Source organism: Tubulanus polymorphus, chromosome 1 (genome assembly GCF_964204645.1).
Source record: "Tubulanus polymorphus chromosome 1, tnTubPoly1.2, whole genome shotgun sequence".
Classification (NCBI taxonomy): Eukaryota; Metazoa; Nemertea; class Palaeonemertea; order Tubulaniformes; family Tubulanidae; genus Tubulanus; species Tubulanus polymorphus.
The window spans coordinates 22,734,915-22,752,182 of NC_134025.1; the positions used below are offsets into that span (position 1 = coordinate 22,734,915).

A 17,268-nucleotide genomic window follows, 5' to 3' on the forward strand; every position below is an offset into this window, starting at 1 on the left:
AGCCCATTGGCTTACACTTCATGTAATTCATACATTTACTTTTGCAAACTATGGAAATTATATTTCCACGATGTGCAGTAACAGAAGAGAATTATAGAAGATCCGAGTGCCCTAGAAACGGAAAACAGTTGTCAAACATCAAACATGAAATGCAAGTCAAACGGGTTTGGCTCCGATATTATGGGTATTCATTCAATCATTCACATACTTAAAGCTAAACTTGCGCTTACTTAAGGGCAGACCTATATATAATGCTTCTTGTCATTTGTGTAAAGCGTCTGGAGGGGTTTAGTAGTCAATCAAGTTGTAAATTGGTTTATCTTATAGATCAGACTCGCATACTTCTTTATACTTGGCCTGACATTACCCGCAGAATCGAAGTGTTGAACAAGGAGAAAGTCGACATGTAACATTCAAATAATATCTGTTTTTATTTTTCTTTTACTATAATTTACATGAACCATTTTAATAATTGTTATGTCTACCTCTGGGAGACAGCAGTGTCTAAAGAAAGGAAGAAAATGAAATATGTACATGGGGTGGTGCATAAAAAAGATGAACCTCTGCAGTTAAATATCTGTGGTTCTGCTGAGGTATGTCACATCAAAATTACGAATTACGGTTACTTGTAATAATGACTATATCAATAACGGAATCTATCGTCTATCTAGCCAGGAGTATGTATTAAGAAATGCTCGTAAATGAAATATTGAAGGTATGATACCGATTGGTTAAATCGAAAACAGGCACCGCTAATGGAGCTATAGATGTAAAAGCAGAAAATCCTAATTACAATCTATTCAAAATATAATCACATGAATTTAAAGCACAAAAATTACATATCTATATGAAGCGAATTGTTTGATTAATGCAAGAACCGGTAAAATTCAATGATTCCCCTTTAAAACGGTTAGCGATTTTAACTGATTGCAAATGTTCTTGATGATGCAATGTGGATGAATGTATTATGCTCTTAAAATACAGCGCCAAACTTTAAGGCCACCGAAACAATAACAATGTACAGCAGTTTTGATTAAACATTTCGCAAACTCAAAAACTAAACACCCATACCTTCTCTAACTTAATCTTTACCATGTACCGTACATGGTAGACTGGAGTTTATGATCTTATCAACATTATGTGGAATTTGTACCCATATTGTTACAACCTTGAGCTCCATGAGTTAATCTTTAGTGTCATATTTCACTTCAAGGTGTAACATTTAAAAAAAAATAAGTCTCAATGGACGAGACCTAATTGCCCCTACCATATGAAATTAGATTGTTAACCAGGATTTCTTTGACGATATAGTTTTAACATCTCTTATCATGTGCCATCTAGTCTTATAAATACAAATAATACGCAAGTGGAGGTCACAACAAGTAATATAGTTATACGCAAATATCCCAGGTGCAAATTAGTGTAAGGATAAAATGTATCTATTCATTACTACAGTTATTTCCTTCTCCAGATATCTCTATTGACAAATACAACAACACAATTGTAATGCAACACCTGACATTCATATCATCAGAGAATGTCAACCTAACATCAAAATGTTTACGACAGAATTTCATTCGACTTAAAAACTTTTCACATTTCAACAAAGAATACCGGGGGTAGCACGCAAAAATGATGAGTCGGGGGGGGGGGGGGACACTCCATCTCTTAACAACATGCAGTTTAATTGACGTGTCATTGACCGGACAAATCATCACGTGAAAACCAAAATGAGAATACATTTTTCGAGGATGTCCAGTATTGCTAATATTTCTAGCACTGGAAGTAAGCACTTGTGTAAGAATTACCATATTCACAGATAGAAAATTCTTTACTGTACATTATATTTTTACCCGTACAAAACAGCTGTGTACACAGTGTCTGGTCCACATTTCAAATACATTATTCATCGCTTATCAAACTTCTATTCCATTTCATATACTGAATCAATAATATAATCAATATCTATTTTCTATTATGTATGATTTATTTTACGGTTAAGAACTAACTCGGTTTATCTACTTAATTATCCCAGAAGGGTTAACTGTTAACATGCGATTAGTCATAAACGCCTTTCTTCCATAAATATAAAAGCCTTGTCAATATCCATTTCATAACTATTTCTATTTCTAATTATGTTTTTACTAGCTAAAACTTCACTTTCATACCGCTTTGTGTTAAGATTTGGCACTAGCTTACACCATTTAAAACCGATTTGCATTTTTCTGTAGTCTCGTCTTAAAAGATTATTATTTGGTTGGATGAAATTATACACGTACATGTATTAATCTAAATCAAATGAAACAAAAAGGTTTTAACGTTGGAAGCCAGTCCGATAGTACAATTGAATAACGGTCGAACGAACTCCAATCATAACCATTCTGACAAAATTCAATTGGCACGCAACAGAATGTGTCGGAAACGATCATATTTTTGCGCAAATAATACAACTAATCTTATCAAAACATAGACGTGTTGGTTGAAATGACATTTCATTCAGTCTCGAGGAGATTGTTCGGCTGTTACTCAACATTACTTGAGTGATTAGTCAAAAATCAATCTTCTGAAACTCTTTTTTTTTGTCCAATATCACATCATACATTGCTCTTTTAATAACCTGATTTTCAAACGTAATTATTGCTTAATACACCTTTAGTGAAGAGATGGATGTACAAGTCGTCTAATTCTAATATATGTAATATAATAATTCTTATATATTCAAAGAGATTAGCAAATAATAAGTCAGATTCAATCGACTAACTTAAACAAATAAATCGATTGAAAATGAAATCAAATGTTGCAACACAGAAGAAATCCCAAATTACGGCGCAGCGCAAATGAAAACTGCTTATATTCTGACACGGAATACGCAAGTTTAAAAAACTGCAAATATCCCTACTGGGGATGAACAAGATTAGAAAGTAAGTTACACGGGGAGGTCTCAAGTTTTCTGGAATGTTTTTTTCTTCAAATATCCAAGAAGAACGTAGAAAATCAGTTCAAATTATACTTCCCACAGCTGAAAACCCTTATGTGCTCTATATCGGATTTATCGTAAAAGGAACAATAACGTGAGGTATTAGTTTCGAAAATAAATACTACTTGTATTAAGTTTGCCATGTTTTTTCATCGATGCCTCAACGACTTTTATCATATTCAGAATCGACGATAAAAATTGTCTCGATTCACAGCAAACTATTGAAATGTACAATCAGTTGAATTCGATACAGTTAACCCTGATCATCTCGGGATGACTACTTTATCTTGAAAGAGACGATACAAGGAGTCTAAGATCGAGAATAGTTATAACTTAGTTACTGAGAGGTAGGACATTTTTAGCGCAAAGATTTACTTTATGAGTGTCCAACGTAGTAAGATAATCACTACTAATGTTAGTGAGAAACGAAAATGTTTGGAATATACAGTAATGCAGACATCTTGCCGGGATCTATCTAAACAACCGAAATGATCGGGAAATAATTATTTTTTTTCTGAACCTGAATCATATATATCACGGCAGTTTTATGTACACAAAGAAAATATTATTGTGGTAATACAACTTTTTTTTACAACTAACGATAAAATTTTGAAAACGAGAATACTCTTTTGTACAACAAGTGTTCGGGATCGGGTGCAGATCCAGAGGTGTCATTTCGGATCAGAAAATATGTATGAAGGTTATATTTCAAGAAATTATATTTCATATTGTACATTATCTGCATCGTCAAAACTGCCACAAATGGCCTCAATTTTAATAAAATCTACCAGAGAAGTCAAAGTATCCCTGTAACAAGTGTTTATCCCATGTCTCCCACAGTTCGATGAATTAAAAATTCCCATGTTTTCCGAATATTTCATGGGTGATTTTTTCAATTCTCCCAAATTGAAATGAACAGATACCATCATACTACAGGATACCATCATAGGACATACTACTAGCCAACATTTTAGTGGTAACTGGTTGATACAGGTGATTTTCAACAGAAATTACTGAAGAAACTTGCCTTAGGCAAATGCAATACATGAAATGCACTAGGCAAATGAATTTCCCAAATATTTCTCTGGTTAGAGGAAAATTTCTCAAATTCCCAAATACAATTAATTCCTAACTAGGAATATCATTTCAAAATTCTGAAGTTTTTCCCTATTTCCCCGTACTGTGGGAACAATGTTTTCCAGTAAGTCCTTCGGATATCAATTGCGCCCTCTGGATCTGCACCTCGCGACAATGCAACTCGAGGAAGGACACAATATACATACTAGCATTAAAACATCATTACTTATCCAGTGGATTTACACGGAAGAGAAGGAAAAATCAATGAATGATTTATAATTGTAATAATTATCAACGTACATATTCTCTTAATTACAATAGAACATATTCGATAAAATGTATAGCAATAAACAACACTTTTACCGCCAGTTCACGGGCCTCGTTTGTCTAGAAATCTATGAAACAATATCAGAGGTCCGCAATAGGTAACAATCTGGACCGTATCACTCTCATTTGCAAATCACTTTTTACGTAAGGACGAGATTTGGACGCATCGCACGCACACAAACATGTACCCAGTTTCAGGCAAATAATAATTATACACATATGTACAAGGGATATAATATTTCAATATTTAATAGTAATAAAATTGTCTCGGTATGCTGCCAATATATGATTGGACTTAAGTATCAAGTCATTAGTTTTCACCTCTGTTACACGCAAATCTTTTAGGACTGGGGGTATAGTGCCCGACATTGTAATGACAAAAACAAATACAAATGTGCTCATATGCAAGGAGTCAAATCATGTTTCTAAGTTTGCATTTAGTGTATTTCTATATGAAAACGTTCCAATTTCTGAATAAACTGAACGAAGAGTCACTATTCCTAACTGTACAACCCCCTGTAATGAATAGTAAGGTTCGCATTTTCTCTTCATAGAAAATGCCAATGAAACAAAATGCACTTGGTGTCAATGCCCATGTCCCCACTGCCATCATAGAACCATAACGGCTCAAAGTGTACATGCATTTACATATGTACACTCTTGATAATGATAAAGGCACAAAATCTCGGGTCTAATATCATTTTCACTGTCGAGATGATCCTACCCAATATAACAAGTCCGTTCACGGCAAAGATGTCCAAACGCACGCGCACAAACATGCACGCTCACACACATACACATTTTCTCTAAAATTCGTATATCATAGTAATAATCGCAATAATAATATATTAAACATCAACGCAATATATATCTATCTGCTTTGTTATCGACATAACACAAATACATTAATCATATGATTCCCAGAGATTTGGTTAATTAGGCATTTCATATTGGAAATTTTATGTACGGATCGTGTGACGAATCACATTTCAATCTAAACAAATATCCCGGTTTTTCCAAGTCAACATTCTCGAAATATCATCTATAGATTGCAGCGAGTTAATAAATTCATAATGAGAGTCATCAACTGCCAAACTTCTACATATCTACATCAACATGAACTTCCGTCATATCATCATCATCATCATCATATTAAGTACGAGTACCGGCGATTCTGCGTATAACAATACCATCATCATTATCATCATCGTCATTGATAGTTCATAAAATGTAGTAAACAAACAAAGGTAAATCTATAATATATAGGCTAAAGTAAATGTGAATCACATCCGATCAGACAGTCACAAGTATATCACAATACATAAATAGGACACCTCTACCCATTCATCGCGGATCATCCGATCATTCGTAAATATCTTATGGTCGCCCTGTGAATTCAGGAAACAGGTATCATTTCAAGGCTTCCGTGCACTGAACCGTGGCTGCCTGTTGAGGAAATACTACTATTTGATTGGTGCGTATCTGTTGTTCCGATGCATCTGTTGTGGTGAACAGTCTCCAGGTCGACGTTCTTGCCGAATATGTCGGCGGATGTGATGCCGCATTGTTTCAGTTTTCTATCCGTCACTTGCTGTTGTTGTTGCTGCTGGTGTTGCTGCTGATGCGCGACAACGACCGCCCCGCCACCACATTCGGATAGAGTCTCCGATGAAGTCACCAAAATATCGTCGAGACTACGTGACTTGCGCGCGCCGTCGATCGGCTTTATTGCTGCTGCAGATCTCTGCTTCGTGTTCGGACTGTAACCAGAGCTAAACGACGCAGAACTGTTAACTCTGCGTAGGTGGTCCTGTAAGTCAGTGGATGGAGTCGGATCTTCTAAATGTGGTGCAGTTGCGGTGTCAGCGTCAGCTACGATGATTGCTGAAGGCGGCTGCTTGCATTCGATGTCGAATATCGGATATGTGGAAAAAGCGATTGTATTCGGCCGGACAAGAGGACGCTTCGCTCGCATTTCCGGCGAACGCAACGTCACCGAACTTTCCGAATAGTTCTTACTATCATCGGCGTCCCGGCTACTACTCGACGACGTATCGCAAACGTCCTTGCGCAATCGCGTAGACTTCGATTCGAATGTACTGAAACTGAGCGGGCGTTTCGTTCCCGTAGTCCGAAACCGGTCGAAACTGTCGTCGCCCGCTAAACACGGCGTAAAGCTTAGCTTGTCCAATGAGGTAGTTGGAAAACAGTTCGGCAAATCGTACGCGCCAGACGAAACGCCAGGACCAGACGATGGCAGCGGCGGCGGTGGTTGACTGAAATTTAGTTTCGCGAGAGCAGTGGTCGGCGACTGAACGGCGGTCTTCGTTTCGAGGAAACTCCACGAACGCCACGGAAAACATTCTACGTAATCGCTGGTAGGACTGTCCGAACTGCTGCAAGAACTGATTGATGCTTTATGCGATGACGAGATGAAAGTCGGTTTATCGCTAGGCGTTTCACCGCGCTCCCACAGCAATGCCTTCTCGTATTCTAATAGCTGCCCCAAGAAGTTGAAGTTGGGTGAAATTGTTGGACGTTTATCTTTTACATACCTACAAGACAGATACGAAAAATGCCATAACGCATAGAACATGAAGCTAGCTAGTATCCTCTTTTATCTTTTCAGGCAAAAATCGAGAACTTCATTCAAATACACAGCCTTCAACTAATATAACCTTAAATAGGACTCCCATCAAAATTTGTTGAATTCAAGTCAGTCTTAACTAAACATCTCTATCATCTAATTCTCGATACATTGAATATGTAACGTACCTATATGCTTCCTCCGAACTCATTTTGAGGTATTTCATGATGTATGCTATAGCCAGAGTAGGTGAACGGGATATTCCTGCCAAACAATGGATCAACACACACCCATTCGCTTCACGCACTTTGTCTGCAAAACAGAAAACTCCTAGTTTCAATTCATCAATCAAATAAAGACATATTCTTGGAAAGTTTTGGTTGTACACGTTTTTACTTATTATTCGCATAGGGCAACTCCCAAGGGTCGAGTGAAAAACAAAACGGCTCTTTTAACATTCTCGATAAACAAGATGAGTCTTGAGTTCATTTTATCATCGAAAAAAATTGAACTAACCTATATACTGGAATGCTTCATTGAAGTAGGTGCTAAGTTTATCGTTATAATTATCGTTCACTGGAATGCGAAGAAAGTGTCCTTCCTGAATAAAGGGCGGCTTCGGACATTTCGTGCTGACATTCAAAATGTATGTTACTCCGATCATCTGCAATTCAAGACAATTCATATATATAAAACCTATTTAGCATTGATAAGATAACTTCTATAACGGTAATAGACTATAAAATCATAAAAATAGATTGATCCCTTTTTTTTATATCATGAACTCATTCGGAGACATCGATTTATTCCTTATCTTATATACCTTTATACATTCTTGTGAAACTGAATCTTTTTGTGAACCAAGGTAGAGAAATGGTAGAATTTTGGTCGGTCCGATGTTTGATACCGGTAGACAAGGCTGCGATATGGAACTCAACGTTCCGTACTTCGATCCACCCGTTTCCGACCGGGACTCGCACAGCATTGGAGTATTGGCCTGGAACTCAAGAAATCCTCCTGAAATACATAATAGATAAGCCACTGTGTTCAAATCTTAAACAACATTAGATTTTTCTTAAGTACCAGTAGATTCTGTTATATTACTGCATCATTTCATGATAATACTTATTCACAAAGGACATTAAATATTAAAACTAAGAGCCTACTTGTATATAGGTCTATGGCCTTTTTTACGATAAATAATGATATGATAATAATAATATAATAATAGTATGTTCTATTTTCTGAAGATTTCATAATTCAATATCTGACATCTAAACTCAGTATCCAGTCAATCCAATGAAATATATCCAGTCCTAACACTACTATTGCAGATAGTCAGGCATTCATTTCAGACATCAATAATACCAGTATTTACATAATCTCCGATTAGAATGTACTTTACTGAGAAAAAAATTCTCAATGAAGGAAATACAATAATTTGAAAAAAGAAAACAGCTCGAAGTGCTCTTGAAAATCGCTAACCTTTTAGTAATTGCACTTTCTTGAATACTGCTTGTAATTTCTTCAGTAGTATCGATAAAAAGCAGTCAGTGTTTAACGAGGCTGGCGTCTCGGTGCATTGGTCGTATACGATAACTCGATGGCTCGAGTTGATATTAGAATCACTGCATGATTGCGATAATAAATCCAGCACGTTCACCTAGAATTTGAAATAAATCAAACTCAAATTAAATACGCTTTTAATTCTTTTCGAGATATGAATACACGTACGCTAAATTGAAATAGTGAATATGTACTATATCAAAAAGGTCAGTTCGATTTATCCAGGTGTATGGGAATTTAACTAATCTGGAGATATTGTTTATTGAAGATTACAAGAAGAAATCACTTTCTTCCCGTATATTTCTGAAATGTCTTCTCGAACACTTGCTCTCGCTAGACCACTCATAAAAGAAAAAAATAACTATTTACCTTATCCTGTTCCAAGCGACGCTTCACTAGTTTGGAGCAGCTGATATTAACTGCTTTCTGTATGTTACACGTATTGTATTCAAGAAATGATCGACTATCGATAATGATAACCTGCAAACAGACGTACATATGTAGAAAAAAAAAATAATCATAATTCACAAAAATCTAAGGAGCGCCAGCCATCGCATAAAGAAAGTACTCGACAGATTGGCTTAACAGGTTGACAATTTGTTCGGAAATAATGTACGACGCAGACGGCTTTGGTTTGCAGCACAGATTGAGTAAATGAATGAATGAATGAACGAACGGTAATTCACTTACTTCATCTGCGCCTGTCCGTACAATCTGGGCCAGTTCCGTAGCAGTGACCATTTCCCACTGCTGGCCGACATCAGACATCTTGTATTTAATTAGCATCAACATCAATACTGTTTACCCGAGTTTATAAATAACTGCCAAAAAGCCGTCAAACGAACTTAAAAACAACGATGAAACCAGCCGACTCGGCTGGTTCACTGGCAGTTACCCACTTCAAATATCACCATGGTGGTGGAAGTCATCATCCTAAAAATAAGCGGACACAAGAGTTGCTTATATGAAGTCGATTAAGTAAGAATCAACTGTGGAAATTGCACAATAGTATGCAAACTGCACCGACTTGTCAATAATTAATACGCCAAGGATAAATTACAATGCCTATTCTTAGTTGAAAATTATTCTAACACGGCAAAATGTTTACCATACTTATTTCAAAGAAAAATTTTCACTTAAAATTAAAAAAGTACCAGTGTAGTTCTATCTATGGTAGCCAACATTTTTTATTCAATTCTAATGATAAATAAAAGATTTTCTAATCTAGTTTCATTTACAGTTTGCGACAAACCTTCTCGAGTTGAGAAACAATTTTCATAGAATTTGTTGTCAGTTTCAATTTTTGAAATTTTTTTTGATGATAAAATCTAGTTATGAATAGAATGTAGGTTCTCAAAATTCACTCACCAATTACTACACAAGTTTAACATCTTTAAGACTAAGGGCTTCCAATGATTCTCATATAAATAGGTTTGTGAACTTAACATTACTGTGATTTCAAACATATTGAGCAAGCTAGTGTGCCACCATGGTATTAAATGACCTACTAGTATTTCACAATTGAACGCTGATTCATATCTGCAAGTGACATAGCAAAATAGGCCCGATATTTGTTATATAAAACCGACTTCACAAGCCTGAATAATTAGTCACTTACATTAAGAGTTCATGTATGCTATTATATTTTATTAATAGATACAGGCCTACCATTGTAGTGCTAACCACTAGGCCTATAAAACGATACACCCACGGCCCAATTCAGTTCGGGGTTCAAAACCTCACAGACCACTTAAATTCTTATTTTTCCAAGCATTTTCAAAGACACAAGTGCCTATTACATGTTATTTCTATGGGCAAAACTTAAATGCCTACTTTTACCCATCCATATCGTTGATTCTTGATTTACTATTTACGATATCATAGGTTTAGTTAGGCCTACCTCGGCTTAGGCGCAAAGGTTTATCCAGGTATAAAATTAAGGTTAGGGAAGAACTTAACACCAAAAAGTAGGGATAGCATGTCAGGTTTAGGGAGTTAATATTTACCACCATTCATCGGCTTACCAAATTTTTGAATTAAATTATGTCTTACAAATTGAAATACGACTAACTGTATGCCAAAAATGCTTAAATTAGTGCCAAAGAAAAGCAAAAAGTATTCATTAATTATCAATTGGTGCTCTTATTAAGCAACCGCCAAAAGTGCCACCGGTGCCGGCCCGTTGCATGGGTTAGGGGATATCATATTGGGAAGGTGGTTAAGTAACATTTAGATTTAAGTAAGGTCAGGTAAAACGAAGTACTACAATAATAACACAAATGGTTTTTTACTCGTCCAATAATACGGTACTCACTCTGTGTGACTTTGTTAAAATGTATTACATACACATTATATGAAGAATAATAGCTGGTCGGCAACCTCACATATTTAGTAGGAGGATGAGGTGCCTGAGTAAGGTGGGTTTTCCGCTCGGAACACTAAAGCAAATTTTCGACGACATTTCCCGTTACAGCTGTTCTATATTAGTGAGATGATGTCACCGACCGAACTAGCGTAAACGATGAGCTCATACTCACCCAATAAAACGGCGCAGTATATACCGGACCTGCCACCTTTCCACAACCAGAGTCTACGACCTTGCGGCTAGATAAACATCACATGCCACAGTAAGTGAAATACATCAATTCAATTAAATATTATAAATACGAATCATCTGCGGTCTGTAGCAAATCTAGACTAAGTGCTTCTTAGTGCTTTAAAAAAATATATCAAGGTTCTGGTTTGTGCTTATTTTTCACACAAATGTCAATGGGCGCTGAAATCGTTTCCGGGTAGCGGGTACCGGGCCGCCCGCATTGACATCAAAATCAATCATCCGGAAAACACAGCACTTTTTCACATCATTTGAATTTTGACGAGTTGATCGAATAAAAAATCACTTCTGGGCACTTAACATGTGCTAATTAGTGCGTGGATGAAATCTATTAGTGCGTGGATGAAATAAGTGATCTGTCCATAGGTTATTGTTATGTATTGAGCAATCGGGCGCAATGAATGCTACTTTTTCCGCACCAAGTGCTGAAAAGTGGTAGGCTTACTTTTGCTTAATTAAGCCTTATTGCTAAAACCATCATACCCAGCAAACAACTAATTAATTAATTTTTTCAAATTGCAACATCGATGTATTTATATGAACTTTTTGCTTTGCTTTGGAAAATTCAACGGACTTCGACCTGTTGGCGCAAACGTTTTCTAGAAATGTGTTTAAAACAAAAACTTCATGTTATATATCACGCACATATCACAAACACATATCGCTCTAAAAAGTCGATAAAAAGCGCGTGATCGTGTTTCTAGAATTCTTCCATTCTCCGGCTGTGTTATGATCCGTTGTAGTTAAAAAATTAACATAATTATCCATTTCATTAGATTAATTCATCGGGTAATATCGGATTTGATTTTTTGAATCATGCGAATGGATTATCGTATGTATCAACACACAGAAGTCGTTGATTCAACAACTCACAACATATCGATTGATCTCGAATGTTAAAATGAAAATGTGCTGTCGTCGCCGCGTGCCGTGTACACTATGGTGGGCTCCCATATCACTACCGTGTTCTCGTCCATAGAAAACATAATGCTTTGTCACGAGTGCATATAATCGCAGGTGACTTGCCGTATGGAATGGGCGGCATTTTACTACCAATCGTTCATTCCCTACATTTCCCGAACAATCTCATCCAAAATGGATTAGCGCCCTGTGATACCGGTAAGGACACAGCATATTTATTGCTGCAGATGCCCAGGGAATATCTCAATTTGAGTCAATTTGATAGTGTTTTTAACGTTAGATACAATAATTAGTGAGAGCCTCAAATGGGTCCTAAAAATGCCTAACTATGTCGACCACTATTGTTTATTACAGATTTTCATGATCGGATCAGCAACGCCTGATGCTTGACAAAAATGGTTTTGATAATTTGCAACAGTTTTCGCTATGCTAAGGCAAAAAGAATACTATGTATTATTCTTGTATTGAACATAGTTTTGCTTCTCATCAATAGTGGCTTGTTGTACTTGATCTACGAACCGTCGTCCGACAAAGGATGGGTCTCTAAAGTGCTCGGTTTTATGATCGAAAAGAAAAAGGCGGCGAATGTAGAAAATTCACACCGCACTACGAAGTTATACCATGACCTATCATCGCTCAGAAGCAAACGGCTCGAAGAGTTTCTCCACGGGTGGAGAAAGACGCCCGAAATATGCGAAAGCTTTCTGAGAAATGGCCCAAATTCGTTAGCTGATGCGCGCAATTACATGATATCGCATCCAAAAAAATTTATCAAAGATGGCGAATATGCATTTATTATCGAGGAACTCGGTTGCCAGCGTTTTAAAGAGGTTTTGAGATACAACACGCACCCGATATCCCAAGAAGAACATGACTTTCCGTTAGCATTTGGAATAGTGATGTATCGCGATGTCGAACAATTGGAGAGATTATTACGGGCTATTTATCAACCTCAGAATTTCTATTGCGTCCACGTAGATTTGAAAGCTTCCAATGCCATCCACGCGGGCGTCAAAGCCATCGCTTCCTGCTTCGATAATGTCATCGTACCGTCCAATCCCGTCGCCGTCGAGTGGGGTCATTATACGGCCCTGAAATCGCATTTAATCTGCGCTGAGCAGCTATTACTCAAGAGCAAAAAGTGGAAATACTTCATCAATTTGACCGGCCAAGAGTTCCCACTTCTCAGCAATCGACATTTTGTCCGTGTCCTGAAAATCTTCAATGGTACAAATGAAATTCAAGGTGGCCTTGGTCAACTCGAGTAAGCATTTGTGGCTCCATATAGAAATGCTGTTGAGTTTTATTGTCGACATTACTTGACATTATGGGCAAACCCTTGCGTGATAGATTTGCTAATCATCTATTCTAATCGTATTTATTTACAGATGGGATTTAGATCGATGGAAATACAAATGGACATACGGACGACGTGGGTTTACCCGAACGGACATCAGAAAATCCGTACCGCCTCACAATCTAAAAATCGAGAAAGGAGCCACCCACATCATCGCCACTAGGCCGTTCATAGATTATTGCATCAATAACCAGATTGCGAAAGATTATCTAGCCTGGTTAGAGGACACATTCGTTCCAGACGAGGCATTTTTCTCGACGCTTAATCACGATAAAAAGATCTGCGCCCCTGGAGGATATTATGGTTACTAGGACATTTTCTTATTCATAGTTCTTAATTTTCTTCTTAATGTAAACATTTTGCGTCATATTTTGATTTATCTGTTGCTGTTTCAGGTGATTCGTCGTGGAAACCATTCGTAGCTCGGTCAGTCAACTGGAACGGCCAATGCGGCGGTAAGAAAGTACGTACTGTTTGCGTAATGGGCATCAGCGACATTGCGCCCATGTTGCGAGGAAACCGAAAATTTCTCGTCAACAAACTCTATCACGATTTCGAATATCTTGCTCTGGATTGTTTGGAAGGCTACCAACGAAAACTGGTCTTAATGTCTCGCCGAAACGATTTCAAATTCGACGAATATTTCTATCGGAACCTTCCCCAGGTTCTATGTAAAGAATGCAAAATATGCCCCAATGTATTAGTCCGTTGATGTACGTGTAAAACTTAAGTCCATTCGCTCCGACATGTTTTCAGAAACAAAAGCCAATGTTTTAATTTATATTTCATACAAATATCTATCATGTAAATCTATAAATAAATATACAATCTTTGCAATACGCTTTTGTAAGTCAGTGTTCTATTATGAGCCTTCGATTAGGATTCTGGTAAGACTTGTTTATTTTAAAGTGCCGTATTTTCCGTATGTTCCCGAGGGTTTTGGTGATGGTTGTGATGGTGGTGGTGGTGATTTTTATTATGCTGGCTCGGGAGGTACGGTTGATGAAATCGTGGATCTATGATACGATGTTCAACAATATCAGGCTCTTCGTCGCTGATAGTAAAAACCGGATTGTCGTGTGAAGTAGGCCCCTTTCCGTCAGTTCGGTCGGATAGAATATCACTAGATTCCTTGTGGAGCGACGAATCTTCTGGAATTCCACTATTCACGTTACTGTTGATATCATTAGTGTTAGTTCGATCGTTATCAAGCACATTTTGACCACCTATTTCAACGTCTGGACTATCAACTACCTCGACAGTACAGATATTATCATCAATTCGGTCATTATTTTGGTGTTCATCGTTCGCGTTAACACCTCGGCCCTCATCAACGCTACATTCGGGACTATCTTCAGATTCGTCATCCTCTTCGCCGTGAACGTTCCACAGTTTAACCGCGTCGAATTGAGTTACGGTCGATATTTTACCCGGATCGAAATTGACCGAATTTTCAAGTTCATTCGCCGCGTAAACCACCGCTGTGCTGTGTCTTCTCGGAAAGGCACCATTTTTCGACTTATTACGCAAAATTCCGTGTAATGGCTTCTTATTTCCACCGGCGCTTTGGCTGCGTTTGATGCCGCAGATCTTCGGCTTCATATCAATGTGCACCACCGTCCTGTCGTCGTTGCTACCCACAGTTGCTGTAAACGTAGAAAGGAGACACAGCTATAGAATTGATTTCTCTATTTCGAGATCGATTTTCGACGCTATTCAAATAGTAACGTCGATTCGTTGACGACTTACATCTATACCCATCGTATCATACATGATTCACACTGACTGAAAAATTTATTTATCTTATTTTGACCTGCTCTTACTTTCAATATTGGGCGTACGTAGATCTGGGAATGAATCTAGACTGTACACTTTAGCCATTCTGTAGCTGGTGTCCATCACCTTCTTGGTGACGTCTTTCGCAATCACGGCTTCGAATGCCAATCTGAGTTTATGATTTGAATTAAGTACGTCTAAAAGTTCCTTCTTGTCCCAAGAGACATAAAGGCTGGGCATGTCTGCAGTGATTGTGACCTAAAAAGAACGGGCCGACATTTTACATACGCATAATTCTAATTCATTGAAAATCACAGTAGCGTATAAATCATCCTAGAAACTTCTATTCATTGGCAAAAAGAACCATTCCACTATGCTTTTTGCATTACGGTATAAACAATACAGCATTTTTCCAAAATGGAAGCTTTTGAACAGATTCAAAATCTGTTATGGCAATATGTTTGCTGAGACTCTCTAGTCGCGTTAACTGAAATCTGTCCCATTGATTCATCAATACATAACAGGAAACAGGAAAATAACTACCTGAGATTTTTCCATCGTCTGGTAGAGCAAATATTCAGGAGAATCGATAAAGTTTTCACCATATATTTTATGAAGATCCACGCCTTGCATCGAAACTTTCAGTCTGAAATAAAGATATCGCTAGTGTATATTCATATGCGAATAGATAACTATATTGATGAAATGATGGATTGATTATTTTTCTTTGAAATTGGGATAAAATGATCTACCTGCCCCATACAAGAAATGATATATTATCACAAGTTGAAATTCCCTCGATTGAGTATTCCGATTCCGTCGAAAGTTCCTTGGGGAGCTTTGCTATATCGGCAATTTTCTTAAATTCTAGTCTTGGTAAACCGACTTTTTTGAACTGAGTTTCGTATACCATCTCCAACTCGGACGACAACGTCACTGGGCGTATAGAGTAAAAGAATAACGCGGCCTGTACGATGTTTATGACCATCAGAACGAAATACCAAACGAAAATATCCACGGCGCAAAGAACTAACCATCCCCAGGTCGCAAAGAGTACATTGGAAACGACCAAACCGACGCGCAACCATAAATTCCCATAAACCTTAGTACTGGGAGAGATTATTGCTATAAGAAAGAACACGCAAGCGGCTTGAAAGATGGCATCTTGCGCTGCAACGAAGTCGCACGATCCGATGTGATATGTGGCTGGAGATGTGTTTTGCGACATCCCGACTGCTTCACACGCTGCAAGGAGACGGCGATAGTATTAAACAGACTATATCACGACGCAGTACCCGGATCGGTTTGATTTTAAGCCAAGACCGAAAGATTTAATCCGTTGTATTAATCGACATTGGCGATTCCGTGCACGCATTTTATTATAACATACGTATGGGAAACGCTGCATGTAAACACATCTGCTATACAGTTCACAACATATACGAAGTCTCCAATTGGAGTGTACTAGCTCGCGTCGTTCGTGCGCTGCAGTTTTTGCATAATGCCGATTAATTATTAATGGTTTTCATTCGATGATTGTACGATCCTTGGCGCTTACCTTTATTTTCGAAATGGCATTTTCTGCGAGCACGTTCGCGTACTACGACACCTCCGCACAAAACCCGTTAGATTTGAATAAAACTCGCTGGGCTCGGCTGTGTGTTGGCGCATAAAGAAAAACTGAACATTTGTTACCTCGACAGAAAATGCGACAGCTTTTTGTATCGATCGAAATATCTCTCGCGCAGGAACAATCTCGAATTGTCGGACGAACAGGGGCAGAAGAAGGTCGAAAAGACTATATTCATGTTAACGTAAGTTTAGGAATTTCCATTTGTTGACCAATTCATTGGCCAACGAATAGAAATTCCTGAAGTTACATTCCCTTGAACACTCGCGCTGCTGCACATTGCATTTCGCTTTAGTGTGTCGTCCTGCGAATGATTCGACTACAATTCGACTGTAATACATACACTATATGTGTACATGTATTTATGTATTTGGCCAGAATGAGCGAACGGATAGCTATTCCAACAAGAAAACTTACTTGAAAGTTTATTGACGCC

At 37.7% G+C, this 17,268-nt stretch overlaps 3 protein-coding genes across 6 annotated transcripts; 1 reads left to right on the forward strand and 2 right to left on the reverse strand.

Moving 5' to 3' along the window:
* Positions 1–428: 428 nt before the first annotated feature.
* On the reverse strand, positions 429–11,011 carry LOC141901819 (uncharacterized). Of its 3 annotated transcripts, none has more exons than XM_074789323.1 (8): positions 10,881–11,011; positions 9,225–9,467; positions 8,904–9,014; positions 8,454–8,631; positions 7,792–7,985; positions 7,485–7,632; positions 7,157–7,280; positions 429–6,936 (listed from the first exon to the last, which is right to left on the reverse strand). In XM_074789323.1, the coding sequence occupies exons 2-8, from the start codon at positions 9,324–9,326 to the stop codon at positions 5,778–5,780; spliced, it is 2,016 nt and encodes a 671-aa protein (XP_074645424.1). In that variant the 5' UTR covers positions 9,327–9,467; positions 10,881–11,011; the 3' UTR covers positions 429–5,777. The 3 variants fall into 3 exon arrangements, with proteins under 3 accessions (XP_074645424.1, XP_074645415.1, XP_074645432.1); XM_074789314.1 differs by having other exon boundaries at positions 10,849–10,995; XM_074789331.1 differs by lacking the exon at positions 10,881–11,011 and adding an exon at positions 9,903–9,952.
* A 1,128-nt stretch (positions 11,012–12,139) lies between these two features.
* On the forward strand, positions 12,140–14,251 carry LOC141904941 (beta-1,3-galactosyl-O-glycosyl-glycoprotein beta-1,6-N-acetylglucosaminyltransferase-like). Its single transcript, XM_074793580.1, has 4 exons — positions 12,140–12,267; positions 12,424–13,333; positions 13,458–13,729; positions 13,822–14,251. The coding sequence occupies exons 2-4, from the start codon at positions 12,465–12,467 to the stop codon at positions 14,136–14,138; spliced, it is 1,458 nt and encodes a 485-aa protein (XP_074649681.1). The 5' UTR covers positions 12,140–12,267; positions 12,424–12,464; the 3' UTR covers positions 14,139–14,251.
* Positions 14,252–14,270: 19 nt separating this feature from the next.
* Positions 14,271–17,189, reverse strand: LOC141904950 (uncharacterized). Of its 2 annotated transcripts, none has more exons than XM_074793602.1 (4): positions 16,898–17,189; positions 15,746–15,848; positions 15,250–15,460; positions 14,271–15,072 (listed from the first exon to the last, which is right to left on the reverse strand). In XM_074793602.1, the coding sequence occupies exons 1-4, from the start codon at positions 17,008–17,010 to the stop codon at positions 14,330–14,332; spliced, it is 1,170 nt and encodes a 389-aa protein (XP_074649703.1). In that variant the 5' UTR covers positions 17,011–17,189; the 3' UTR covers positions 14,271–14,329. The 2 variants fall into 2 exon arrangements, with proteins under 2 accessions (XP_074649703.1, XP_074649693.1); XM_074793592.1 differs by having other exon boundaries at positions 15,955–16,995.
* Positions 17,190–17,268: the final 79 nt, after the last annotated feature.

What these genes read in the sequence shown, in the direction of transcription:
- LOC141901819 (XM_074789323.1), bottom strand. Translation starts at nt 9,326, where the DNA reads ATGTTGATGCTAATTAAATACAAGATGTCTGATGTCGGCCAGCAGTGG. An exon ending in GAAAGTGCAATTACTAAAAG is followed by an intron (nt 7,986 to 8,453) that starts GTTAGCGATTTT and finishes TATGTATTTCAG; the next exon opens with GAGGATTTCTTGAGTTCCAG. An exon ending in TGAAGCATTCCAGTATATAG is followed by an intron (nt 7,281 to 7,484) that starts GTTAGTTCAATT and finishes TCTGTTTTGCAG; the next exon opens with ACAAAGTGCGTGAAGCGAAT.
- LOC141904950 (XM_074793592.1), bottom strand. Translation starts at nt 16,430, where the DNA reads ATGTCGCAAAACACATCTCCAGCCACATATCACATCGGATCGTGCGAC. An exon ending in TCATTTCTTGTATGGGGCAG is followed by an intron (nt 15,849 to 15,954) that starts GTAGATCATTTT and finishes TCTTTATTTCAG; the next exon opens with ACTGAAAGTTTCGATGCAAG. An exon ending in AGACGATGGAAAAATCTCAG is followed by an intron (nt 15,461 to 15,745) that starts GTAGTTATTTTC and finishes CGTTCTTTTTAG; the next exon opens with GTCACAATCACTGCAGACAT.
- LOC141904941 (XM_074793580.1), top strand. Translation starts at nt 12,465, where the DNA reads ATGGTTTTGATAATTTGCAACAGTTTTCGCTATGCTAAGGCAAAAAGA. An exon ending in GGTGGCCTTGGTCAACTCGA is followed by an intron (nt 13,334 to 13,457) that starts GTAAGCATTTGT and finishes ATTTATTTACAG; the next exon opens with ATGGGATTTAGATCGATGGA. An exon ending in CGCCCCTGGAGGATATTATG is followed by an intron (nt 13,730 to 13,821) that starts GTTACTAGGACA and finishes TTGCTGTTTCAG; the next exon opens with GTGATTCGTCGTGGAAACCA.